We start from the raw sequence: 27,060 nt of genomic DNA on the forward strand, positions 1-27,060 counted from the left end.
GCGCTCCCGTCGGGCGGTGCATTCTGCGGTGGAGGTGCTTGGCACCAGGAGGCGGGGTTATGAGACGAGCCTCCAGTTTTATGATCGCTCAGCACAAGAAATACGTTACACACATACAGTTGTTGACAAAATACACTGTACATTATATACCTCAGCTAACTAAACTATGGAAATGTATAATATAATTCATATAGCAATACGGTCTCACTGCACAGCAGGCCAGCAGTTAGCCGAGTCATTGCGCACAATCCATGTTGAGGCACAACTGGGTGACGTGCCTCAACTGGCTGCTGATCACCGCACCGTCTCTTCTCAGTATTTGAACGGCAAATGTGAAAATAAAAATAAAAATAATCTAAAACTGGTGAAGTTAAATGGAAAATAGCTTTAGTATAATCACTGGATACATATAACAATTTAATTAATTTTTTTTCTTTTTACTTTTTTTTTTCTTTCTTTTCTTTCTTTCCACTTTCTTTCTAGTGACTGCACGCCACTGATATATAGTGTATATATATAAATAAATAGAACTTAAACAACGCCCCTCCTGTCTGTGCCGTCTCCTTCCTCCTGTACACATAACACTAGTTTCCAGATAGCGATTAGTGCTTTAGTTGCCAGCTAGTGATTAGTGCACCAGTTGCCAGCTAACGATTAACGCTCCTGTTGTCAGCGTGGCAGTTGCCGGCTAGCGAATAGGGCGCCAGTTTCCAGCTAGCAATTAGTGCTGTAGTTGTCAGCTCGCGATTAGCGCTACAGTTGCCAGCTAGTGATTAGGGCTCTAGTTGACAGCTAGCGATTAGTGTGGCAGTTGCCAGCGAGCGTATAGGGCACCAGTTGCGAGCTAGAAATTAGCGCTATTTACTTTGCACACTAGTTGCCAGCTAATTGCTGAGTAGTGCACCAGTTGCCAGCCAGCGATTAGCACGCTATTTTCCAGCTAGCTATTAGTGGCACTACTGCTAATATTTGCACAATAACAAGATATTTTTATAACCATTTCAATACATAACAAAAAGTAGAGGGTCCCCACACCCTTGCTCCCTCATATTGGGGGTCCTTGACCTGGACAACGTTGAAGACTCTTGCTGTAGGGTGTTTTTTCCAATTAGCTTGTAATTTGTAACACACCTTAAGGGGACTGATAAGAACTCGTTTGTAAAGTTTGAGCAAGATTGGGTGGAAAACCACGAATGACATCAAGCAAAATACATTTGCAGTTGCAACAAGTAACAGAGACTCATGGGGTTTAATTTGAAATTGTATTATTTACATGGTGAAACACATGATTAGAAAATGTTTTTTTTTTTGCATTATGATATTCCTTTTACATGTTGTATGTCCTCAGGTCTTGGTCAAAAAAGTGTCATCGTGGAAAGACAATTGACAAAGGAAAATTAATTATAAGAAGCACACTTACAGAGAACATGTCAGTGTTTTTTGTGGGTTTTTTTCATGTCTTGTACCTTTTTAATATGTCCGTAACATGTCTTGTCACTCCACTTACTCCAGAAGCTTCCCTCTGCACAATATGTGTGCAACTTACAGCGAACTTTGAAGCAGTTTCTTTCTTCGCCAGAAGTAGGAAAAGTCTGGCTTGTAAGCATGGTGGAAATCCGCTCCTAATAACAGAAATAATGAATATTTTAATAAAATTATGTTCAGGTGAGCTTTTTAAGACAAATGGGATATTAGTATTATTTGTTATGGTTATTTCATTTTCTATTGTTGTTGTATATATTTTTGTTAAACCATGCGTCCATTCCTTTTTTTATAATGCTTAACATTAGGGTCATGGGTAAGCTGGAGGCTATCCCAGCTATATATACATATATACACATGTATATACTACACACACGCACACACACACACAAATTTATATATATATATATATATATATATATATATATATATATATATACACACATGTATATATATACGCACACACACACTTATAGTGAATTAGTGCATATAAACTTTTGTTCAATTAAATTTAAAAAGGTAACTTTTTATTTAGAATATATTATATTTGGTATAATCCCTCATGGAAATGATAAATTCTAGTAAAAAAAAATAAAAAATCTAATTTTATTCAATTAAATAAAACATTGTTACTTTTTATATATAACATATTATACTCTTTACAATTTACAAACTCTCATGGAAATTTTAAATGTAGAAATAAACAATCTATATCCGTCAAATTGTATTAATTAAATTTAAAATTGTGACTTTTTACAAATTATATATATATTTTATACTTATTATAGTAATTTCCTCATGGAAATTAGAAATTCAGCAATATAAAAAAACATATATTCTGGCAAAAAAACGAATATATAAATATACATACATACAACAGTACATACATACATACATACATACATACATACATACATACATACATACATACATACATTTAAATATCAAATTTGATCAATTAAATAGATTTGTTTTACTTTTTATGTATGTTATACTCATCACAATCCCTCGTGTAAATGATAAAGCTAGTTAAAAATAAATAAATAAATAAAATGTTATTCAATTAAATAAAAAAAGGTTACTTTTTAAAATTAATTGTATTTTAAGGACTCAAAACACACACACAAAAATGTATATTTTAATATTATTTATTTGTTTATTTATATTTATAACTGCAAACTAATAGCTTATTCTTATTCTAATAAAAATATGTTAAATATACATTTTGGTACAGTGCATTTGGAAAGTATTCACAGCGCTTCATTTTTTCTACATTTTGTTATGTTACAGCCTTATTCCAAAATTGAATACATTCATTTTTGTCCTCAAAATTCTTCAGCCAATACCCCATAATAACGATGTGAATTTGTTATGTTTTTTTTTATTTTAAAAAATGTATTCAAAATAAAAACAAATAATTAAAAAAAACACTCATAAGTATTCACAGCATTTGCTCAATACTTTGTTGATGCACCTTTGACAGCAATTACAGCCTCAAGCCTTTTGGAATACAATGCCACAAGCTTGGCACACCTATCTTTGGGCAGTTTCACCCATTCCACTTTGCCCATTTCTCTTTTGAGCACCGCTCAAGCTCCATTAGATTGGATGGGAAGCATTGGTTTTCATCCAGGATGTCTCTGTATATTGCCACATACATCTTTCCCTCTATCCTGACTAGTCTCCTGCCACTGAAAAACATCCCTGCCATGCCACCATCATGCTTCACTGTCGGGATGGTAACGGCCTGGTGATGAGCGGTGCCTGGTTTCCTCCAAACATGATGCCTGGCATTCACGCCAAAGAGTACAATTTTTGTCTCATCAGACCAGAGAATTTTGTTTCACACAGCTGGGTTTGGCTCCAGCACCCACCGTGACCGCGAAAGGGACAAGCGGTAGAAAATGGATGGATGGATGGTCTGAGAGTCTTTCAGGTGCATTTTGGCAAACTTTTTACTAAGACATGGCTTCCATCTTGCCACTATACAATACAGGCCTGATTGGTGGTTTGCTGCAGAGATGGTTGTCCTTCTGGAAGGTTCTACTTTCTCCACAGAGGAATGCTGTAGCTCTGACAGAGTAACCATGGGGTTCTTGGTCACCTCCCCGTCTAGACTAAGATGAATGCAGCAATGTACAGAGACATCCTGGATGAAAACCAACGCTTCCCATCCAACCTGATAGAGCTTGAGAGGTGCTGCAAAGAGGAATGGGCGAAACTGCCCAAAGATAGGTGTGCCAAGCTTGTTTAAAGATTAAGATTAAAGTACCAATGATTGTCACACACACACTAGATGTGGTGAAATTTGTCCTCTGCATTTGTCCCATCCCCTTGGGGAGCAGTGGGCAGCAGCGGCGCCGCGCCCGGGAATCATTTTGGTGATTTAACCCCCAACTCCAACCCTTTGTTGCTAAGTGCCAAGCAGGGAGGTTATGGGTCCCATTTTTATAGTCTTTGGTATGACTCGGCTGGGATTTGAACTCCAACCTACCGATCTGGCATCAAATTAAACAATACTCAAGGCTCTTGAGCAAAGGGTCTGAATACTTATGTACATGTGATTTTGTTTCTTAATTTTAATACATTTGCAAAAAAAAAAATTTCAAATCGTCATATTGGGGTATTTATTGTGTGGAGATTTTTTAGGAAAAAAAAGATTTGTTTTTCTTCCATGTTTTAATAAGGCTGTGACATAACAAAATATGGGAAAAGTGAAGCACCATGAATACTTTCCGTATGCACTATATTTTAAGTAAATAGTCCTAAAAATGATCTTCCTGCCGTTTTGTGGCTACTACTGCTACAGTATAAAATGATTTTTCCCAGCCGGTGGCGCTGTCCTCTGTCATCTACTGTAAAGTAATCCCATTCAAAACAAGCTGGTGTGAGGAGGTCAGAGGGCATGATGGCAGCATGGTGCTTTACTTTGGATATTAACATACCGATTCATATTTCCCGCCAGGATTCACTCTGGTGTGTTCCAACTCATATTCCAGGCAGTGTTCAGGAACTTTTCCATGAGGTTTATTCCAGGTCAACTTGAGTGGAGTGTGTGAAAGCAGGTGTGGCTTGTCGGCAGGATCAGGCTTCACTAACAAAGACACAACGATGATATCGACGAGGCAATAAAGCACATGAACACAACACAAGAATAGGATCAGAAAATGTTGTCGTGTTACCATAGTTTTGGATTTGTATGGAAATATATGTAGGCTTCAAGGGGCCTTTGGGTGAGGAGCCGTTGACACATAAATTGACATCAGTAAATAGTGGGAGAGGTCTTTTTGTGAAGTTGCATCCACTTCTAACTCCATTTGTAGCGATGTAATCAGGACACTCTTCTGTCTTCTCCAGTTCTGTGTGCCTATCAAGGTCAACATTAGCTTTTATAAATGATGTATTAATGACATACATACAAAATATAATCTTTGATCACTTCTATTTCACAAATTGTCCAGGTATTTTAGGCATTTTAAATCACAAAATTGTACTAATCATAACGTTTCCGATTTATTGTTGGAAATAATTAAGCCATTATTAAGCAACATGCTGCTATATTTGCAATCCGTTAATTTACGATTTACACAACGTGCCAACTTCACTGATTTTGTACATACATACATACATTTAAATATCAACTAAGATCAATTAAATATATTTGTTTTACTTTTTATATATGTTATACTCATCACAATCCCTCATGTAAATGATCAAGCTAGTTAAAAATAAAGAAATAAATGAATAACATTTTATTCAATTAAATTAAAAATAGTTACTTTTTAAAAATTAATTGTATTTTAAGGCCTCAAAACACACAAGCAATATTGATATTTTTTATTTGTTTATTTATATTTATAACCGCAAACTAATAGCTTAAAAGTATTCTAATGAAAATACACTACCGTTCAAAAGTTTGGGGTCACCCAAACAATTTTGTGGAATAGCCTTCATTTCTAAGAACAAGAATAGACTGTCAAGTTTCAGATGAAAGTTCTCTTTTTCTGGCCATTTTGAGCGTTTAATTGACCCCACAAATGTGATGCTCCAGAAACTCAATCTGCTCAAAGGAAGGTCAGTTTTGTAGCTTCTGTAACGAGCTAAACTGTTTTCAGATGTGTGAACATGATTGCACAAGGGTTTTCTAATCATCAATTAGCCTTCTGAGCCAATGAGCAAACACATTGTACCATTAGAACACTGGAGTGATAGAAATGGGCCTCTATACACCTATTAAAGATTAAAGTACCAATGTGTCCTCTGCATTTGACCCATCCCCTTGGGGAGCAGTGGGCAGCGGCGCCGCGCCCAGGAATCATTTTGGTGATTTAAACCCCAACTCCAACCCTTTGTTGCTGAGTGCCAAGCAGGGAGGTTATGGGTCCCATTTTTATAGTCTTTGGTATGACTCGGCTGGGATTTGAACTCCAACCTACCGATCTCAGGGCGGACACTCTAACCACTAGGCCACTGAGATGCTATGTAGATATTGCACCAAAAACCAGACATTTGCAGCTAGAATAGTCATTTACCACATTAGCAATGTATAGAGTGTATTTCTTTAAAGTTAAGACTAGTTTAAAGTTATCTTAATTGAAAAGTACAGTGCTTTTCCTTAAAAAATAAGGACATTTCAATGTGACCCCAAACTTTTGAACGGTAATGTATATTAAATATACATTTTTGTACAGTGCATCCAGAAAGTATTCACAGCGCTTAATTGTTTCCACATTTTGTTATGTTACAGCCTTATTCCAAAATCGTATACGTTCATTTTTGTCCTCAAAATTCTTCAGCCAATACCCCATAATAACGATGTGAATGTGTTATGTTTTTTTTAATTTTGAAAAATGTAATAAAATAAAAATAAATAATTGAAAAAACACTCCTCAGTATTCATAGCATTTGCTCAATACTTTGTTGATGCAACATGCTGCTATATTTGTCTTGACTAATCGCTGTACAGTAAATGTTTACTTTCACTATCGTATGTAAGGTGTACTGTGATTTTAAAGATAACATTGACAACGCCGCTCTTTTTCTAAAAGACAAAGTCTAAGACAAAACAATATTTTTTTGTAAAATCATGTTCAAAAGCATACACCCGTGAAATCATATTTCAGTCATCAAAGAAGTCCTTTAGTGCCCCCTGTTGGGTTGCTTCGAAAATTGCTTGTATTCAGACACGTGACTTCTTCCCGGAAGTGAAAAAAAGTGGTGGTCAACCAAGCTAAGATGCAAGCAGCGCGCAAACTATACAAAATAGGCTTAAATCTTCCTGCAAAAAGCAGATACGAGCAAAAAAAAATCAAACCATGCAATGGAAGAGATCCCTATACTTTAACAGAAAAAGATTGGTCGAGTGATATCGAGGATTACGTTGTCCTTGGTCAAACGAGTGTGCTCCAGACGGCATTCTACACCACAAAACAGATGGAAACTTGGAAAAGCATGGAGGTCTACAACTTCTTTGTGTTTGGCTGGGTCAAGGAAATTAGTATCAAGATTCTCCCGATTAAATATGCATCGTTTTTGCATTTCATGTTTGTTGCTGTTGCAGGCGCCGTTTACGTGTAGCTAAAGGCTAAATGGCACCGAGTCCCCATTGAGAACTGCTCTTGACCATTACGCGTATTCATTGGGCGGGACGTGAGCCTGACGTGACGTCGGAAACATCCCAGCAATAAGACGCCCTCTTTTTTTCCCGATTCCACAATCAGGATTTCAATTTTTTAAATATTATTTTATTATAATAAAGTTATCTTTAAAAAATATACATATACAATAATATTTTTATTTTAGGAACAATTATGTATAAAATAATTACTAGTACTATTAACTTATGTATGTTCTTAAATATGTTATCGTGAAAAAATACTATATAATAAACTTATTTTAGAGTCAATGCAGTGTGTTTAGACATATACAAACATAGTATTCACAATTCGCTTTTTATGTTTTATTGAACTTTTATATTTTAAAAAAAATAGTCTCATATTAGTCAATGCATCATATAAAATCTATATAAATTAGTATTCACTATTAACTTTGTGTTTTCGAATGTGTCATCATAATAAAAGTATCTTTAAAAAAATACATATCAATCAATCAATCAATCAATGTTTATTTATATAGCCCTAAATCACAAGTGTCTCAAAGGGCTGTAATAGTTATATGTTATGTTAATATGTTATCTTGAAAAAATACTATATAATAAACTTATTTTAGAGTCAATGCAGTGTGTTTAGACATATACAAACATAGTATTCACAATTCACTTTTTATGTTTTATTGAATTTTTATATAAAACTTTTTTTTTTCAAAAATACTATATAATAGTCTCATATTAGAGTCAATGCATCATATAAAATCTATATAAATTAGTATTCACTAATAACTTTGTGTTTTCGAATGTGTCATCATAATAAAATTATCTTTAAAAAAATACATATAATAGTTATATGTTATGTTAATATGTTATCTTGAAAAAATATTATTTAATAAACTTATTTTGGAATCAATGCAGTGTGTTTAGACATATACAAACATAGTATTCACAATTCACTTTTTATGTTTTATTGAATTTTTATATACTTTTTTTTTCAAAAATACTATATAATAGTCTCATATTAGAGTCAATGCATCATATAAAATCTATATAAATTAGTATTCACTATTAACTTTGTGTTTTCGAATGTATCATCATAATAAAATTATCTTTAAAAAAATACATATAATAGTTTTATATTAGGATTAAACCAGCAGGCACAAGACATTTACATTAATGTTGATTATACATCCATCCATACATCCATCCATCCATTTTTCTACCGCTTGTCCCTTTCGGGGTCACGGGGAGTGCTGGAGCCTATCTCAGCTGCATTCGGGAGGAAGGCGGGGTACACCCTGGACAAGTTGCCACCTCATCACATGGCCAACACAGATAGACAGACAATTCACACTCACATTCACACACTAGGGCCAATTTAGTGTTGCCAATCAACCTATCCCCAGGTGCATGTCTTGGGAGGTGGGGGGAAGCCGGAGTACCCGGGAGGGAACCCACGCAGTCACGGGGAGAACATGCAAACTCCACACAGAAAGATCCCGAGCCCGGGATTGAACTCAGGACCTTCGTATTGTGAGGCACATGCACTAACCCCTGTTGCACCGTGCTGCCCGATTATACATACATGTCATTTAAAACTGACTTTGAAGTAACATTGCACAATAGTTGTATTTGTAAATTGAGACAACGTTGATGTCTAACGTGGGACGGCGTGGCGAAGTCGGTAGAGTGGCCGTGCCAGCAATCGGAGGGTTGCTGGTTCCTAGGGTTCAATCCCCACCTTCTACCATCCTAGTCATGTCTGTTGTGTCCTTGGGCAAGACACTTCACCCTTGCTCCTGATGGCTGCTGGTTAGTGCCTTGCATGGCAGCTCCCGCCATCAGTGTGTGAATGTGTGTGTGAATGGGTGAATGTGGAAATACTGTCAAAGTGCTTTGAGTACCTTGAAGGTAGAAAAGCGCTATACAAGTATAACCCATTTATCATTTATTTATTTAACGTTGGACCCACATTGTTCGTTGGGAAATGACCAAATTTCAATGGTCAAATCAACATCACAACCTGACATTGAATAAACATAGTCAAAAAGCATGTTGTTCCAATGTTGTATTTGTGTTGTAGAATATTTTTTGGGAAATTACTTAAATTCAATGGTCAAATAAACGTCAGAACCCAACATTGATTCAACGTCGTCAAAAAGCATGTTGCTTCAATGTTATGTTTGAGTTGCTCAACGCAAGGACCTAATTCAACAAGTTCTCAACATTGTTTTAATGTCTTGTGCCTGCTGGGAATGCAGTATATATTATGTACCATAAAATAGTATTAACTATAGTTTTTTTTATGTTTTATAATTTTATTATCACATTTCACTTCCAGTCAATTGGAGAAGATGCACAGAAAAAGGCTCCGCTTTTGCTACCGGGATTTTTTGATACATTTGAAGATTTTGTTGACCACTGAATAGTGATCGCAGCCACAGAAGAGTTACCTGCCATCTTCGAACAGATTTTGGTCCGGTGAGAGGCATTGATTCGCTTAAATAAGGCGAGTTGGAAGAGCCGTTAGCCTCAAGCCAACGACCCCCACCGCAAATCAAAGCGGTTGCCCTGCAACCAGAAGCTACGGCTAGTTTTTTAAAGCTGTTTTAAAGTGCTTCCGACGACACAGAGTGATTGACAGGTTGACACCTCAAATTGATCTCTGAATGGCGCAAAGTACAAATTGTTTGAATAAACAAGTTAAACGTTCCGCAAGTCGCTAAAGAAGCAACTGCCGTTAGAGAGCTGGTATGAGAGGCACTGACGTCAGTCAGCTGCTAAAAGCAAAACTCAAATCCCAAAACCTTTGGTGTCAGCTGAACCAAATGAGTCTCTGGACACAGGACAAGATGGGAAGCAAGACTTGATGCTACAACAAATAGTTGATGACATATAAAATGCAAGATTAGATCACAAGGTACAGAGAGTAATATTAGAACACAAAGAAGAACTAGAAAGAGTAACAAGAGAACTTAAGGAATACCTGAGAAAAGCAACATCAGAATACAAAGAAGGTCTGAGAAATTTGCAGAGAAAAAAACTGAGTCTGCAAACTCAGAATAATAAAACAAGAAGGAATTTTCAGGAATTGTGTCAAAAGGTGGAGATTTTTCAAGATAAAATGATTGCAATGTAACGAGACAACAACGTGCTGATTCATATCATAGATTAAATGAATCAGGATAAATGAATGAATGATATCATCATAACAGGGCACCAAATTAAACCAAGATCCTACGCGAAAGCTGTGACTAATGAAGGAGAACCAGATGGCATGGATGTTGCCTCAGCAGAAGAGCAAGTGGTCAATTTTTTGCATTTAAAGGAAATTTAAGTCGACATTGATACCATCAAAACATGCATCCCACTGAATGGAAGAAACAACAATACCACTCCAGTCATCCTCCAAAATTGGAGGACATGATTCCAGAACCAGTTTCAACTGAGAACTTCAATGACGCATTAGCTATAAATCCCAACCCAATGTTCCTCACGAAAGTGACAAGAGGAAATAGTTTTTATAATAGTTAAAGGAACTGTTTACCCCCAATAGTGACAATAAGGTTTCAGAAGTTGCGTATTGGACTCACCAGTAATAAAGATATAACTGTAAGCTGCTTGGAGATGTGATGTTTCTTTTCCATGTACAGATCATATTCTCCATGTTATAAAACACACACCTAAAATTCTTCACTCCACTGCCCTGCAGACCTGTTAAAAAAGCAGCGATGACCCTTAAATGAGCATCTACGCCAACATCGTGTTGATCACACTAACCTGTGCTTTGAGAATTCTGCACCAGTTCTGTGTAGTTAGCGCTCCGCACCCAAGTGTTATTAGTGCAGTGTCCACCCAGCAAGGTGTACACTCTCACCCGGATGTCGTTCATCAGATCAAACTGGTCACTGTACGTCCTGTGGATTGTCTTAATAACCTGGGGGAAAAGAGCAGCTTCAAAGAAAACTCCCATGCAACAAGTCCTCCATCTGTTATTGTTACTCACAGTCCAACTTTGTACACGTATGTTGTGGTACTCCAACTGGTAACGTATAGGACATTCCTGCATATCAATTAAACTGGCTGGGAGACTCCATGTAATCTCCAGATATCCCAGATGTCCACGATCTATGAGTTGAATCTCCTCAGGCGGATCAACTATCAAAAAAAATGACATTTAGATGCTTGCAGATGAAAGAATGTGTTAGGTAACCAACCTTGAATTCCACTGCAATACACCTCCATCATGCAGAATGTTAAAAGCAGTATCTCTTTACTAGCAGTCAGCATTTTTACCTGCATACATCTGAAAAACACCAATTTACACACATGTGAATATTCCTGAAAAAAAAAAAGTCTCTAACATACTTACATGAGTGTGTCAAGTGAGCAAATGAGATTCAAGCTTGCTGGGTGGAGTTGTTGACTTCTTTCTAAATGGCAGGAGGGAGGGATGAATCCTCATCAATCCTCCTTTAGAAAAGGGAGAGTCTGTTGTTACTAAGGTAACCACCACGAGGGGTTACGCTAATTACACAGGCTATTGTGATAATAACAACAAACAAACATATTGGAGAGGAGCAGCCAAAAACTAAACATTGGATTCACAGACTACTCTAAAGAAAATCCAAGAATAATCTATATAATAATCCAAAAATTTAACTTCATTAATAGAGCACTTTTCATAACACAGGCAAGTTGCAACACAAAGTGCTTTCTTTACACAAGCAAAAACAAAAGATGAGCACGCACACTACATTACAACCCTTGGCAAACAGTATGAAATCATTTTAGAGGAAGTTTATTCAGTTTTTTTATTTTGTAGATAACAGACATGAGAGAGAACAGAACGGGGATCCCTACTTATAGATATGCATTTTGTTTTCAATTAACTGGTCCTATAGTACTTTGTTATTTTGCAATACTAAGATATTTGCAAGCTATCCTAAGTATTTGTATGATTATAATGGTATCATTATTAATGTTTTATTTCAAAATGTACAATTTCAAAGGTACAATGAGGAGGGTGGCTCTGCCACTGCCATTTATAAACTACAACACAGGCTGTTGGATCAATGGCAATGTCAAGCAGTCAACACTTTACTGAAATAGCACATTTTTAAACAGGCAAGTTGCAACACAAAATGCTTTACACAAATCTAAAAGAAAAAAGATCCACACATACAGTGCATATTTACACGCATGCATGCACACGCACACGCCGCACTTTTGACAATAATAAGACATGCCATGTCACTGAGGATTGAGCAATAAACCACCTTTTTAACTAAAAATTAATATCCTCTAAAAAATAACAACTTTTTAAATACATGTTTTAATATATGTATACTATATATGTAGTATAAATATACACAAAATACTGCAATTTTATAGATCTATGGATATGTACTGTATATGAATATACACACACACACACACATACATATATATATGTATATATATATACATACAGTATATATATATACATACAGTATATATATATATATATATATATATATATATATATATATATATATATATATATATATATATATATATATATATATATATATATACAGTATATACTATTTAATTTGTATAAATATATAATATCATTTAAATAATTAATTAATGAACAAATAAAAACATAAAATAGTAAGTTGAAAGAGAAGCAATTAATAAAATTAAATCACAACCCCATACGCAGTACTTCTGTGGAACCCCTAATGGGTCGCGGAACCCCTGTTGAAGACCTCGGACCTAAGTGTGTAACGTGTATTTTAGACACACAAGAGAGGCAAAATGTTACACAAAAAACCCCAAATAGATTGAGCAAAGAATTTATTTTGTCAGTGTCATATTTTTTGTAAGAAACAGCAGGGATTTATACAGATGATATTTACAGAGCATTTGTCATTATTACATGCACACATGTACTATTTCTTTAAAAAGGCGTAAATATACAGCACATAATTGTAACCCCCTGGCAGTGTCTGTCTGCTGTTGTGATTCTTCTTCTTTTGTTTTTACTGTGAGTCACTCATCAGAATGAGTTCATGAACATAACACTTCCACATTGAGCACCTCACAGCTGTTGATGTGCAGCAGTGAATGATGAAAATGCTAACAAAATAAAATCAAGGAGTTTTCTTTTTTCTAATCTTCACTACTTGCTGGAGCTTGTTCACTTTAGTGTATACTAATTTTATGGCAGGCCGCAACAAATAAATGAGTGTCTGGTAAAACCAATCCTCGAGCATGTTTGAGGTCCTAGAACTGCATGTGTGATATTAGCGGTAAAACAAATCAGCAAACTTACATTTTACACCTTTATTGCCGCACACAGACATATTGAAGGCCTTTTTGTTTATTAAACCAAAATCAATCCAATATAAAATAATGTATGCTAACCCGGCAGGCACAAGACATCGATACTTTGTTGATTATGCATACATGTTTTTTTAAACTGAAAAATAGTTGTATTTATAAATTGAGACAACGTTGATGTCCAACATTGGATCCACGTTGTTGGTTGAGAAATGACCAAATTTCAATGGTCAAATCAACGTCTCAACCTGACATTGAATAAACATTGTCAAAAAGCATGTTGTTTCAACGTTGTATTTGTGTTGTAGAATATTGATTGGGAAATGACCAAAATTCAATGGTCAAATCAACATCAGAAACCAACATTGATTAAACTTTGTCAAAAAGCATGTTGTTCTAATGTTATGTTGGAGTTGCTCAACGTCAGGACCTAATTCAACAAGTTCTCAACGTTGTTTTAATGTCTTGTGCCTGCTAGGAAGCTGTTAAATATATATATTTTTAAAAATCACAGATTTTATCTTGGTGCTATAAAGCAGGTAAAACATTAGTTTTCTTTTAACATAGTCAACATTTTAACTTTTGACTCATAACCTATTTTTTTCATTTCAGAGTGGGCTTGATAATGTTTTGATGCGTTTATATCTATTTTCTAGTCATGATATACATATGTCAGCAAATGGAATGGGCTGAACATTGAGTAACCAGTCGGTTCCCATCTCTGGCAAGCAGTGATTGTTATCAGCAGTGTCAACCTTATCAGCAATGCTGATTTGTGGGGGATTTGTGGAAGTCAAAGCATGTGACATCTGAGGTAGTCTGCACATTGGATTCATTTCTTTTCTCTCCCTCTTCATCTAATTACATTTTGTTGTTCACTAAGATTGCTAACATGAATGCAACCTTTGATTGTTGCATAAAGAAATTTGTAAATGCTGATTAAATAAAACATCAAAAAGGACAAGATATGGACAATTTTTATACATTATACGTAAAATGCAAATTAAAGGTAAAAATGTTTTAACGCAACATTTTTTCTAATGATGTGAGTCAAATAATTAGAGGAAGCAGACAAAGTAGTACATTCAAATATGAGCTGGAGAAAAGTGTAAATAAAGAACTTCAGAATTAAATATTGCTGTTAAAAAAATGTTTCAATAACAGTAATTCAAAACAAACTATTAAAAATAGAAGAACATGACATTTCAATTCTAAAGGGACAATTAGGTTGCAAAGAGGCACGTATTCAAATTAGATAGGCTCACTTGTACTCATAATGCATTTTAAAATGATGCTTTCTTACTTGTGTATTTGTGAATCGTACTCGAACTATGTCCTATCACTCAACCACCAAAAATAACAGGCCTGTTGTTCAAAAGAACATCGCCTAAACGGTGTAACCTGCAATTGTGCAGAAGTTATTCACGTAAGCTCCCATGGAGTTTCCAACTTTGAATCATTCCAAAGATTTTGCAATGGAGGTAATTTCCACGTAAAACTAGTCATCATGTAAGCAGCACTAGAGGTACCCGAATCCAAATCCACACGTCACTAAAAGGAAACAAGGCAGACCGTGTAATTACCTAAATCAAAGGCATACTTGGGCCTTTTTACAAAACATGCCGTATAATTAGCCAGGTTGAGTGACAGCATCACAACAGTGTTCAGTCACACACTACAGGAGGTAACACTGTATTTTTGCTCTAATGGGAGGGCGTGAGGGAAGAATAAAAAATGTACTACCGACCTGATAGGTCAGGAAGAGATGATACAGTATTATCTGCTCACAGATGCTACCTGGTGGTTGTTTGAGCACGCTGCAGCCAGTGCTGGATAGTGCCACTTATTGATGATTCAGCTACAAACAGGATTCTCACAGAAAAAAAATGAAGTGTTGCCTACCGTAATCACCCAAAGTTGTGTATTTAAGATGCAAACATGAGGACACCCCTCACATTTCAGCTCAAGGGACAATACTATGTAACAATTGAGTGGAAATGGGAGACCCATTGATATCGAGCACTGCCTTAATTCTTTTGGGCATAGAGCTGCAAAGGCCGTCTATATAGGTTGCACGCAGGCTACTCTAAAGTTGTCTCAAGATAAATTGGTTATGAGCTCTCATGACAGTTTGGATTTTATTATAAGTTTCCTGTAATATATTCCTTATTTCCATTTTCCCTTTGTTTTCCTCACCTGTTCCAATCAGATGAAAAGGGTGTACCCGGCTGTCAATCAAGAAGCTTCCTATGCCAGCCCCTTTTCTTCTGTGCTCTTCCCTGCAGCACTATTTTTGTTATGTGTTCCCTAACTAAATATTTTTACCTGCACTTTGCCTGTTGTCTCTGCATTCTGGGCCCAGACCAAGAACACCCATATTAGCAGAACTGTCCCTTGGCAGGATCGAATACACATGTTGGGGTGTACTCAACTTTGTGAGATACTGAAACTATATGAAGGGAAGGGAGAAACATATCACAAACATTTGGCAGTAAAAACCCAGTAAATGTTATAAGAAAACTGCATTGTGGCAACAATCATGATCAGTCACACAAATAACACATAGGTAGAAAAACAACTCACTGAGACGGCGCATGCAGCACAGCCAAATTGTGCTTTTTGAAAGCATCCAAAGCAAAAAAAACAAAAAAAACCCACCCAAACTGACTTGTGTCTAGTGTGGCAAAGTATAAAAAGTGTAGAAAAATGTAAATAAATGTAAAAAAATGCTGTTAAACCAACCCCCAGTGGGCTACATGTCATCACAGTGGTCATATACGGTAAGATTTGTACACCAGTTCGGAAAAGGTTGGCAATGGCATGACTTCAACACCAACTGCGGTCGTCATGCATTTGAAAGGCAAAGTTTGATAACAGTAGAGCGCTCAGCTTGGCAGAGAAGTTAGCTGTGTGGAGTAAAAAGGGTGCACAGTCGGGACCTGGCGCAAAGAGAACTGCTCGTGGGCGGGCACTTGTGGGGGCTCACTGAGCACCGAAAGAGGGACCCACTGACTTGTCCAAATTAGTCCCAGTGGTGCACCCAAGTAGGAAGAAATCAAAACTGTGATGGACAGGAGCGCGTCTGACATCATACACAGCGAGAGAATTTCACCTTCCACTGTTTCAGTCAGGCACACAAGCAGACGCCTAAAGACCCATGGGCCACCGGGTCAAGAGAGGGTTTTCTCATGGGGGTGGAGGTGGGGGTTAAGCAGCTGACAGTTGCGTGGGCTTCATGGCGGGGAGATCCAGCAGAGCCTGCACGGTCTCGCCCACCTTCACCAGGCCACGCTCTTCCAGGATGTGATGGGGAAGACACAGCTTGTCCTGCCGGAGCAGACCACCAGGCCAACCATAAAAATTTGAATCATATTTTGTCATTATATTTGATCGATTCGTGCAATGCTGCAATTGCTACTGTCCTGTATACTAGAATAGAATAGAATAGAATGGAATAGAAAGTACTTTATTGATCCCTGGGGGAAATTCAGCACCACAGTTCGCGCACAATAAACACTGAACACCTAGGTATTTTTTACATGTGAATAATATAAAAACAATATTCTATGTAGTGTTGCTGCTACTGGATCCTTCATTTCAATGAGGGCACACAAATAAATGTAATTGAATCTATTGCAGAAACCAGTTTGTGATTGGCTCGTTTTGGAAAATAAAGGTTGACCCTAAATGAGCAAAATGCTGCAAGACAATGGACACCTTGCTCTTCAAGGTGTTTTGTGCACCTTGGTTTGATGGACTTATTCATGGAAATTGAGATAGATGTGGCCCAAAAAGGCTAAAAGCAAAATAATCTGGAGAATTACTTTCACATGTGGTCAAAGATATTTGGCCTAAAATATGCATGAATCAGCGAAAAAGACGAGATTCTGTATGTTATTACCTGTGGGACTCCCATTTTCTTACAGGCATCCAAGAAGTTCTCCACATTCCTACGACATTTAGCCATGCTGAGCTTCGGCTGGTCAGGGCAATAAACAGAAAAAGGATCAACACAAATATACAAAGAGCATTATTATGACAGGTTTTATGAATTAAAAAAAAAAGCTCCTCACCACTGCAGGTGACGGCACATGGATGCTGGCCACAGAGCGAGGACAAATGTGATTGGCTAAATGACAGAGAACCACTCCGTCCATCAGGGCGCCCCCAACATCGTCGGGAAGCAACACCTTCAGTCTGGACTCAATGTTCTGCACGAGAGCGTTTTAAGACATTTCAAATAGTTGTACGCTTTCACAATATATTGCTAAAGTAAGAAGTGTGTCAAAAATGTTACAATATGTTTATTATTGGGCTGTTACATGCTGTTCTGGTTTTCCACCGAAACAGTTAATTTTGCACTAAATCATAATTGATTCAGTTTTACATGAATGGAATTACTCAGTGTTCCCAGTGATTGTGAGTAATTAAAACAATGCAAGCTATTAGCCATCATGGCCTGTTCGTTAATTGTCCAGCACAACACTTAACAGTCCATCTAGGATTTGACTGGCTTTTTTGTGTGATTGTTGCAGCCTAAAATGCCTGAATTCAGTTCAGGAATTTGTTATTAATGTTTTGAAGTGTTCCTTGTATCTTTAATGTCATGGCCTGTCACACCAGGTCGTGCCTTATTTTGAGTTTGTTAGTGTTTTTCTGTATGTAGTGTTTTAGTTCCTGTCTTGTGCTCTTATTTTGGTGGCATTCCTGCAGCGACTTTACTTCGACCTTTTGAGCGCTGCCATACACGCTTGTTTACTGTTCAATTAAGATTATTTAAATGGGGCGGCTGTTTCGTTTTCTTGTTGAGACTTTGTTTGTCATCTTTGATTGTTTATATACAGATGTTTATCTGTCTCTGCTCCACACTTTTCGTAAGTCTTTGCTGTCCTCCAGCATTCTGATTGTTTTGCATAGCTTTCCTTGTGCTTTGGTGCCTGTCCTAACAACACTTGTCCATTGTTTATTTGAGCCTCAGATTATTTCTTTCTGCATCAATTATAGCCGTCATGCGACCCGAGCGTTACATTTAACCTAAACAAAGCTCAGGATTGTAGCAAAAAATTAGAGATGTCCGATAATATCGGCCTGCCAATATTATCGGCCGATAAATGCGTTAAAATGTAATATCGGAAATTATCGGTATCGTTTTTTTTATTATCGGTATCGGTTTTTTATTTTTATTTTTTTTTATTAAATCAACATAAAAAACACAAGATACACTTACAATTAGTGCACCAACCCAAAAAACCTCCCTCCCCCATTTACACTCATTCACACAAAAGGGTTGTTTCTTTCTGTTATTAATATTTTAGTTCCTACCATATATATCAATATATATCAATACAGTCTGCAAGGGATACAGTCCGTAAGCACACATGATTGTGCGTGCTGCTGGTCCACTAATAGTATTAACCTTTAACAGTAAATTTTACTCATTTTCATTAATTACTAGTTTCTATGTAACTGTTTTTATATTGTTTTACTTTCTTTTTTATTCAAGAAAATGTTTTTAATTTATTTATCTTATTTTATTAATTTTTTTAAAAAGTACCTTATCTTCACCATACCTATTGTCCAAATTAGGCATAATAATGTGTTAATTCCATGACTGCATATATCGGTTGATATCGGTATCGGTTGATATCGGTATCGGTAATTAAAGAGTTGGACAATCTCGGAATATCGGATATCGGCAAAAAGCCATTATCGGACATCCCTACAAAAAATTTAATAAAAATACTGTATTGACGTTTTACTTTTTTTATACCACTTAAAAGTAGACAATAGATGACAGTAAAAGTACATAGTCAGAGCTCATTGTCAAATTACTGACCTGTGTAAATGAATTTAAGGCTTCCTTATTGTCCGCTGTCTGCTCTGTCGTCCACAAATGCAGACATTCTCAATGTTATGTTACGCTTAAAAGCATTTGTCCATCTTTTTTTTTTTTTTTTTCCAAATATTTTTATTGAATTTTGCAGACAATACAGCATGATGGATCATGGCAACAGCAAATTGGAGTATCTGCACAATTTTTCAATATATAACATAATAAACCCCATTCCTTACAATACCCACCCACTTAATGCATTTGTCCATCTTAAACGTTCATTTATATTCCAACACATTTACCCCCGCAGGTTAAGAGCGTTTGTCAACTGTTGCGAGTGATCTATAGCGGTAATTCTTGTTGGTAACTGAGACATGATGAGAGATTATCATCACACTTCAACATCTCTAACAGGTAAAGGCTGCTTCCTTGCTCGATCAGCATTGCAATTGAAAACATGTTCTTAATAAAATCATTGTTGAATAAATACAATACATGTATTGTAATGCCACTGTGTTGGTCAGGGGTCCCCAAACTTTTTGACTCGGGGGCCGCATTGGGTTAAAACAATTTGGCCGGGGGCCGGGCTGTATATGTATATATATATATATATATATATATATATATATATATATATATATATATATATATATATATATATATATATATATATATATATATATATATATATATATATATATATATATATATACATATATATATATATATATATATATATATAGCGCACTTTCCGCGGGCGCGATGATGTCACGTTATCGATGAGAAAAATGCATTTTTGGACAATATGATTTGCCTCAGCGGCTAGGAGACACCGTGAGTAGCAAGCGGTACAAAGTAGATAAGAAAAATAATAATAATTTAAATTTAAAAAAAAAAAAAAAACATTTTTTTTATCTTTTTTTTTTATACTTGGGACTTCCCGCGGGCCTGATTTTGGACTCTAGCGGGCCGGATTCGGCCCGCGGGCCGTAGTTTGGGGACCCCTGGTGTTGGTACTGTAAATGTGTATATGTTTATATACTACCTTACCCAGAAGGGTTAGCGCTATAGAAATAGGTCTGAGGAAAGACGACAATAGTGCCGTTTGAGCAATAAAAGCTATGTTTACACTGCAGGGTCGATGTCCAATTCTGATTTTTTTGTTAAATCCAATCTTTTTATGTGGCCATTCATATTACCAAAAAAGGGATTTTATTTGTAAATGCAATCCGACGTGCATGCGGACATGACATCGCACGCACTGCAGCGTTTTCGGAAGTAAAAATGGCTTCAGCTCCAGTTGGTCTCAGTACTGGCGCATTCGTGGCAATTTCAAGGGTTTTGTGCAATCAAAGTCAACATTTTCTGAAATGAATTATTGCGTGTAGAAGATTAAGAAGGAAGTATTTTGGCTTTTGCAGTTTTGCAGGATACTTGCTTTGATGTCTCCTAGAAGAGCATGTCTGTGGGCCAGCAGTTGGAGAGAGGAATGGTGGAACTTTCACGTGAGTTCATAAAACATATTTTCACCTGTTTTCTGCTATGTTGTCAAGTGTTTATTTTGTAACCGTCTATTTTGCCGAATGATTGTGACGCTCATCGCTTTTTGATGACGTTCTGTTTGGATGAATGCAACCTCAGCACAGGAGCATTCATATTGAGGACGCATCACATATACATCCAATTTATTTCCACATACGAAAGAGGCATGGGTGGGATGTGGAACATTCATAATTGCCCTGTTTGCACTGACATGAAAAAATCCGAAACAGGTCGCATATGGGCAAAAAAAATCGGAATTGACCTGCAGTGTGAATGAAGCATAAGAATTAATATATTGTTACAGGTTACTGTACCTGCTTAATCTACACAATAAACAACAAGTTTTAATTAGACATTTGACGTGCGCCTTTGAGCACTGCTTAGACTTAAATTTGATTGGCAAATAAAACGATGATTGGCCAAAATAAACAGGGAAGTTGCGGGCATTGGGCAAATTTGCGAGGTCATGGATTATTCTTGGGGATTGGTAGAATTTTTGTGAATTGGCGCAATTAATTCCTGGAGCGACTGGTTTAAGGTGTTGGAAAGCGAGGATTACGCAACGTACTGTCACACAGCTACAATAACCACTTTCATCCATATCACGGCACCAAAGAAACAGTGGTCATGCCGCAAAGTCCAGTGCTGCACTCGAACCAGGGCGCACAAATCCCTACTGATAGGGCGTAATTTAAGCAGTGCTTGCCAATGAGCGAAATGCAATCACTGCCTGTGAACTCATTGACCAGCACAACACTGGTTTACACAACGTATAGTCGCACGACCGTGCTAACTGGCGTCCATTAGTTAGTAGGGACTACATTTAGTGCAAAATATTATTATATTGACATGTGGTATGGTTTATTTGTGCTTAACAAGTTCCATTAAAGAACATGACGTGATTACACAATGCTCATTAAGGAACATGACGTGATTACACAATGCTAAAGTTGCAAAACTTCTAGGACATTTTCCACACTTGTGTTGCTCACCACTGGATGTGTTGTACTTAATAGTATGTTAGAAATGATCTACGACCATTTGGAATGGCTTCACTTGCACAACATTCTCCTGAATTTGGCTTGTGAGTGACGCAATTTGAGAAAACCAAAAAAGACGACAACTTTTTAATGAAAGCGTGTTGTGGGACAACCTGTCGTAGGAGGCCTATCTGCTCAATCTCTTCTCTTAAATGCTCCATCTTTCTCCTCATGGTGAAGCTGGGCTCCGTCGAGCTGAACTCCTGATGACCTCCTCGGGTGAAGGCTGCCGGCATAAATAACGGGTTAAGTCAGGAGTTATAAAAAACCTTGCCAGCAATAAAACTGTGTTTTCTGGCAAAGGCTTTCAAATAAACAGTTCTAAATCAGGATTGTTAAAGTACAAACAAGGTTGATCAAACAAATAATCCCACTGTTGTTAACTGGAAAGTGTTGGGTTGGGTAATTTTCCTGCAGAAACCTCCACCCTTGCAGGGAACGCCACCTAGGCATGATTTCATGACCCAAGCATGTGTAGGAAAATAATATATTCCCAACTAAAATGTTCTTAGTACATCAAGTACAGCAACTGCGTTACCTGATCGTGGCTTGAGTCCAAAAACGGTGAGAGTGCTGCTGAAATCAGAGTTACGCAAGCTCTCCTGCAGATAAAACATGTGAAGTCAGACACTAATTAGAGCTTCATCATAATGACAAAGTTGTAGAAAATGTTACAATTGAGAGGCCAGTCCCTGACTAACACACACCTCACAGTTGTCATTTCCGCAGCAGCTTTTCCGAGCACTCTGGCATTTGTACTGTCAAAACAGACATACAGTATGTGAAATATGATATACCTATTATTGTCGAAAAACATTACTTATCCTGTTTGTACGTAGCAAGATAACAAAAAAGAAGGTTACATTTGTATACTTTTCTTGACATTACAGAAACGTTTTCAGTGTTCAGTGAATAACGCATGAATCCTGATGACTAGAGTTGGCCTGTGGCATAGACACTCTATACCAGTGGTCTCAGACCAGCGGGCCATTTGCGGTCCGCAGGCCCACATTTTGTGGCCCTCGTGCACCCTCAGCGGCTAATAGTTAGATACATTAGCATGAATTCCACTACAGACACATACAAAAACGGTGCAAACACAAAAATGACAGCACCACAAACACACATTGGGCAACACAAAGGCAACTTCCTGTAAGCAAGCTGAAGTGTGTCTGACCATCTTGTGGGGAACTCAACAATGTCAAAATATAATATTTTCACATTCAATTTAAAATTTATAATGACTTAAGGCCTAATATAGATGAGGGTCACTAAAGCTGCTGGTAGAAGTATTTACCAAATGTAGTCTTGTGGTCTGAAGGGAATACTTTTTATAGCCTCGCCCAGACTAGCACCAGCGGCCCAATGGTAAATTGAGTTTGAGACTCCTGGTCAATAAAGTTGTTTAAGGGCAACAACTACTGGAGGGGCATATGATCATGGGCTGGTCTTTTGTAAAGATTTTGAAGATATAAACCCATCAGTTATAAAATAGGACGTCATAAAATCAAAGAAAAATTAATTTTGCTGTCAAAGTTTAGTAATAAAGTTGTTTGAATTAAACTAGGAATGTGAAACACTAAAAACACATTTGACACATTTGGCAGTAAATAGGCCATATACCGCTATACAAGTTGTACACTGACTACTCTTAAGTATATCCAAGTTTATTTTGGGTAGTGTGTGAACATGTAATCAAAACCTTGCTGAAAGTTTGACAGCTGTGCTCTTGTGAGAGGAAGAAGATATATTTTATGAGCGACTGTGAGTGAAGCGTATCATGTTTTCATTCAACCTTTTGTTGATGAGACAAGACAGAATAACACTAAAATAACTTCACTAATTTTCATGCAAGGACAAGTTAGAACAGACTTGGAAACCATGTCAGGTGGTGTTTCTTGGAAGTACCTTGAGATAATCTTTTCTCAGGTATTTGTTCCTCTTACGATCTTCATTTTGATTGAGAACAGGCGGGACCAATGGCCATTTGGACTCAGAGTCCGATTGATCTGTTTTCAGGTTGCCGTCGAAAGAGCAGGACGACGAGGGCTGGGTGAAAAAAGAGGACATGTAAGGGTGTAGACGCATGCCTGTCTGCACAAGTCACACACACGTAAAGTATACAAACACACACACGTAAAGTATACAAACACACACATGTATAATAAGTAGGTTGTTTTAAAAAGAAAGGAGTTGTACCTGTCCACTAAGTACTGATGTGTCACTTCTTCCCTCATCCAAGGAAGCACTGTAATAAAAACATAGGGGTTTGCCTCTATGCACTTTAATATCACTAAGCAACCAACATAAATAAACTGTGCGTGATAAAATTCAATTATCCATTTTTGACAGCTTCTTGGGCGAACTAGAGCCTATCCCAGCTGACGTTGGTTACCGGTCAATCGCAAGTCACTGCATGTAATCCGGCCTGTGTGTGTGTGTGTGTATATATATATATATATATATATATATATATATATATGTTACAGTATATATATATATATATATATATATATATATATATATATATATATATATATATATATATATATATATATATATATATATATATATATATATATGTGCTTGTTGATTTTTGTTGATATGTTGATTGGAGCTGAGATAGGCTCCAGCACCCCCCGCAACCCCGAAAGGGACAAGCGGTAGAAAATGAATGGATAGATGTGGGTTTTTTATAGTATCCACAAACTTCAATGGGCCGGTTGTACTATGTGTGACCATGTTTGTTGAATTTTTGAACTGGTTGATTTCTTTTTTTTTCTGCACCATGACTAGGGAAGGTTGTTTGGATTGGGTCATAAAAATGAATGCTGTGCTTCGTTTACTAGGAAGTATAATTAATGGCAAAGTGACTTCCTTTAGCCACCCGATGGCGACAAAATGTTGGTGATCAGACCACTGAATATTTATATACGATATAGATTGTTTATTTAACTCGTGCCGCCTCGCGGGCCAAAGAGAAGATGCCGGCAGAGCCGTGGTTTGGATACTCCTGAATTAGAGCATGGGTTTCCAAAGTACGGGCAGCAGCTAGTTTTTTATTAGCCTGTGACACATTTTAAGACAAAATAAACACACCCCAAATTAAAACACTACACGAAAAAGCCTAAGGACAAATCCATCCAGCCATCCATTTTCTACTGCTTGTCCCTTTCGATTCGCGGGGGGTGCTGGAGCCTATCTCAGCTGCATTCGGGTGGAAGGCGAGGTACACCCTGGACAAGTCGCCATTTCATCGCAGGGCCAACACAGATAGACAATACAACATTCACACTCACAAACTGGCTTAAATTCTCCCAAAAATCTGACCTGAAAACAAAAATGGCCAATAACTAGGGTTGTGCCGATTGATCGGCCACCGATCAATATCGGACGATTTTCATGAAAAAGTATGTGATCGCCATTGACGATTAATGCCTTTCAATGGAGATCACAAAAGCCGATCCCCTCTGGCTAATATTGTATTTATTTTGAGTCTCACGGTTGACAAGGTAGCAGCTAATTGTGGAGTAGGGTTGCCAACCGTCCCTTGAAGAACGAAATCGTCCCGTATTTAGAAACGAAAGTATGCGTACCGTACTGAGCTGTCAAGGGACGCACTTTGTCCCGACTTTTTTTACCGTGAACATTTTAAAAAGTGTTTAAAATATCAATAGATTATTTAGAACGACAACAACTTCATAACAGTCTGCTACAGTCTAAGCCAATGGATGCCAGAGTGACTGATCGCTCACCTGTCAAACTTAGTGGCCCTCGCTTTTCTTGTGTCACTCAACAATGCTGCTTTTGTTGTTAGTATAATAATGTTTTTTCTCGAAACACTAGTTGTGTATCAAATTTTTTTAACATAAACATAATGTGTCCAGCTTAATAATAGATTTATAATAATATTTGCTTCCAGGCTTGGGTATTTTTTTTAAGTGTTTAATTCTGACATTAATCTTCTATTTAATGATAAGCTATAGCACACAGCCAATAACCACACTGTTTGTGAGGAGAGCTCATTCATAAATAAAGCACAATTGAAATGTTATATTAATAAAACACTAATATCTCACTTCTCTTTTTGTCAAAGTATAGTTCTCATACAGATCAAAATGTTGGAGACCTGCACTATCATAAAGCTGCACTCTGAATTTATAATGGGAGAAACTGCTGTTATAGTAAGATGTAAATGTTTTCTGTTGATTTTGTTATTTTACATAAAAAGGTATTTATTGAACAATTTGTTTCCCATGTATTCGTATTACTCCAAAAAAAATTCCGCTTGCAGTCAAATTATATGTGTGTCATAATGAGTCATCAGGTAATGTAATCCACAAAGGTTGAATGGAAGCAACCCTGAAACATCTTCAAACAACAAGAGTTCCATTCAAGCTTTGGGGACAGTATAAAACTTCTTTAACACAAACAAAAACTGCCAAAATAAATTGGATAGACAAGCCCTGCAAGGTGTCCTTTATTATATATATATTTTTTTTTTGGTGGAGACACTCCTCTAAATAATAATTACAGCCGTTACGGCAAATAAACTGCATTTCTTAGTACCTTATGTATCATTATCAAGTATTAGGACGAGGCTAAACATGTTACACACTAAGAACAAGCAGGAACAGGCATGCTAGCAAAGCTAGCTATCTGCTAAACTAGCTTGAAACAACCGAAGAAACAAGTGCTTAGTAAAGTTTAGGAAGTGTAGATGGAAGCACGTTGCAGCTAAACGCAAGCAGCTATTAACAGAAAATTAACAAGTAGATTAATACGAGTCTAGAGATAATATAACAACAGCTGTTGGTGTGTCAGCATTGTTACAGCCAGAAGTACACAACAAGTAAGGGGGGGCGGATCCATCCATAAATCGTTAGTGTCAACCTTAAGTGTAATAATCTGTTCCCTGTGTTCTTGTTTTTTGTATGTGCTTGTTTGTCTCATTAGCTGGTGTGAATTTCTTTTTGGAGATTAATAAATGTTCTATCTATCTATCTATCTATCTATCTATCTATCTACCTGTCTGCCCCTGTGTCTTGCCCTGGTTTCCTCCAATCACCCCTCTCCTCGTGTGTCTAGTCCAGGTGTATTCAGTTGGCCAATTTAGGGCCTGATTTACTAGGATCTAAATAGCAAGCGCTAAACAACAGCATGTGCAAACAATAAAATAGCGTGTACTATTATTGAGCGCGTTGCGTGTGATCTACTAAAACTGCGTG

At 37.0% G+C, this 27,060-nt stretch overlaps 2 protein-coding genes across 4 annotated transcripts in view; both read right to left on the reverse strand.

Annotated features, from left to right (window-relative positions):
- Positions 1-1,284: 1,284 nt before the first annotated feature.
- On the reverse strand, positions 1,285-15,840 carry il13ra2 (interleukin 13 receptor, alpha 2). The gene is made up of 9 exons (XM_062047731.1): positions 15,743-15,840; positions 11,463-11,563; positions 11,308-11,396; positions 11,097-11,248; positions 10,871-11,027; positions 10,684-10,804; positions 4,665-4,849; positions 4,428-4,576; positions 1,285-1,622 (listed from the first exon to the last, which is right to left on the reverse strand). Exons 3-9 carry the CDS (start codon positions 11,390-11,392, stop codon positions 1,431-1,433), a joined length of 1,041 nt encoding a protein of 346 aa, XP_061903715.1. The 5' UTR covers positions 11,393-11,396; positions 11,463-11,563; positions 15,743-15,840; the 3' UTR covers positions 1,285-1,430.
- Positions 12,890-27,060, reverse strand: part of lrch2 (leucine-rich repeats and calponin homology (CH) domain containing 2) — a 54,760-nt gene continuing 40,589 nt past the window's right edge. For 2 of the 3 annotated variants that reach the window (XM_062047729.1, XM_062047730.1), the window contains 8 exons: positions 24,032-24,080; positions 23,741-23,881; positions 22,540-22,590; positions 22,371-22,434; positions 21,946-22,058; positions 17,491-17,628; positions 17,319-17,396; positions 16,604-16,744 (listed from right to left, as the gene is read on the reverse strand). In XM_062047729.1, coding sequence (XP_061903713.1) covers positions 16,625-16,744; positions 17,319-17,396; positions 17,491-17,628; positions 21,946-22,058; positions 22,371-22,434; positions 22,540-22,590; positions 23,741-23,881; positions 24,032-24,080 — 754 coding nt within the window. In that variant the 3' untranslated portion in view covers positions 16,604-16,624. Of the gene's footprint in view, positions 15,867-16,529; positions 16,745-17,318; positions 17,397-17,490; positions 17,629-21,945; positions 22,059-22,370; positions 22,435-22,539; positions 22,591-23,740; positions 23,882-24,031; positions 24,081-27,060 lie in introns of those variants that run through there. The other variant, XM_062047728.1, reaches the window with a different exon arrangement.

The sequence above is a fragment of the Entelurus aequoreus genome, linkage group LG05, assembly GCF_033978785.1.
Source record: "Entelurus aequoreus isolate RoL-2023_Sb linkage group LG05, RoL_Eaeq_v1.1, whole genome shotgun sequence".
In the NCBI taxonomy this organism is placed as follows: Eukaryota; Metazoa; Chordata; class Actinopteri; order Syngnathiformes; family Syngnathidae; genus Entelurus; species Entelurus aequoreus.

Excerpts from the sequence above, each read along its gene's own strand:
- il13ra2 (XM_062047731.1), bottom strand. The coding sequence starts at position 11,392 with ATGCAGGTAAAAATGCTGACTGCTAGTAAAGAGATACTGCTTTTAACA. Across the intron at positions 4,577-4,664 it reads CATACAAATCCAAAACTATG|TGAAGCCTGATCCTGCCGAC; the intron begins GTAACACGACAA and ends TGTCTTTGTTAG. Across the intron at positions 1,623-4,427 it reads CTGGCGGGAAATATGAATCG|GAGCGGATTTCCACCATGCT; the intron begins GTATGTTAATAT and ends TTCTGTTATTAG.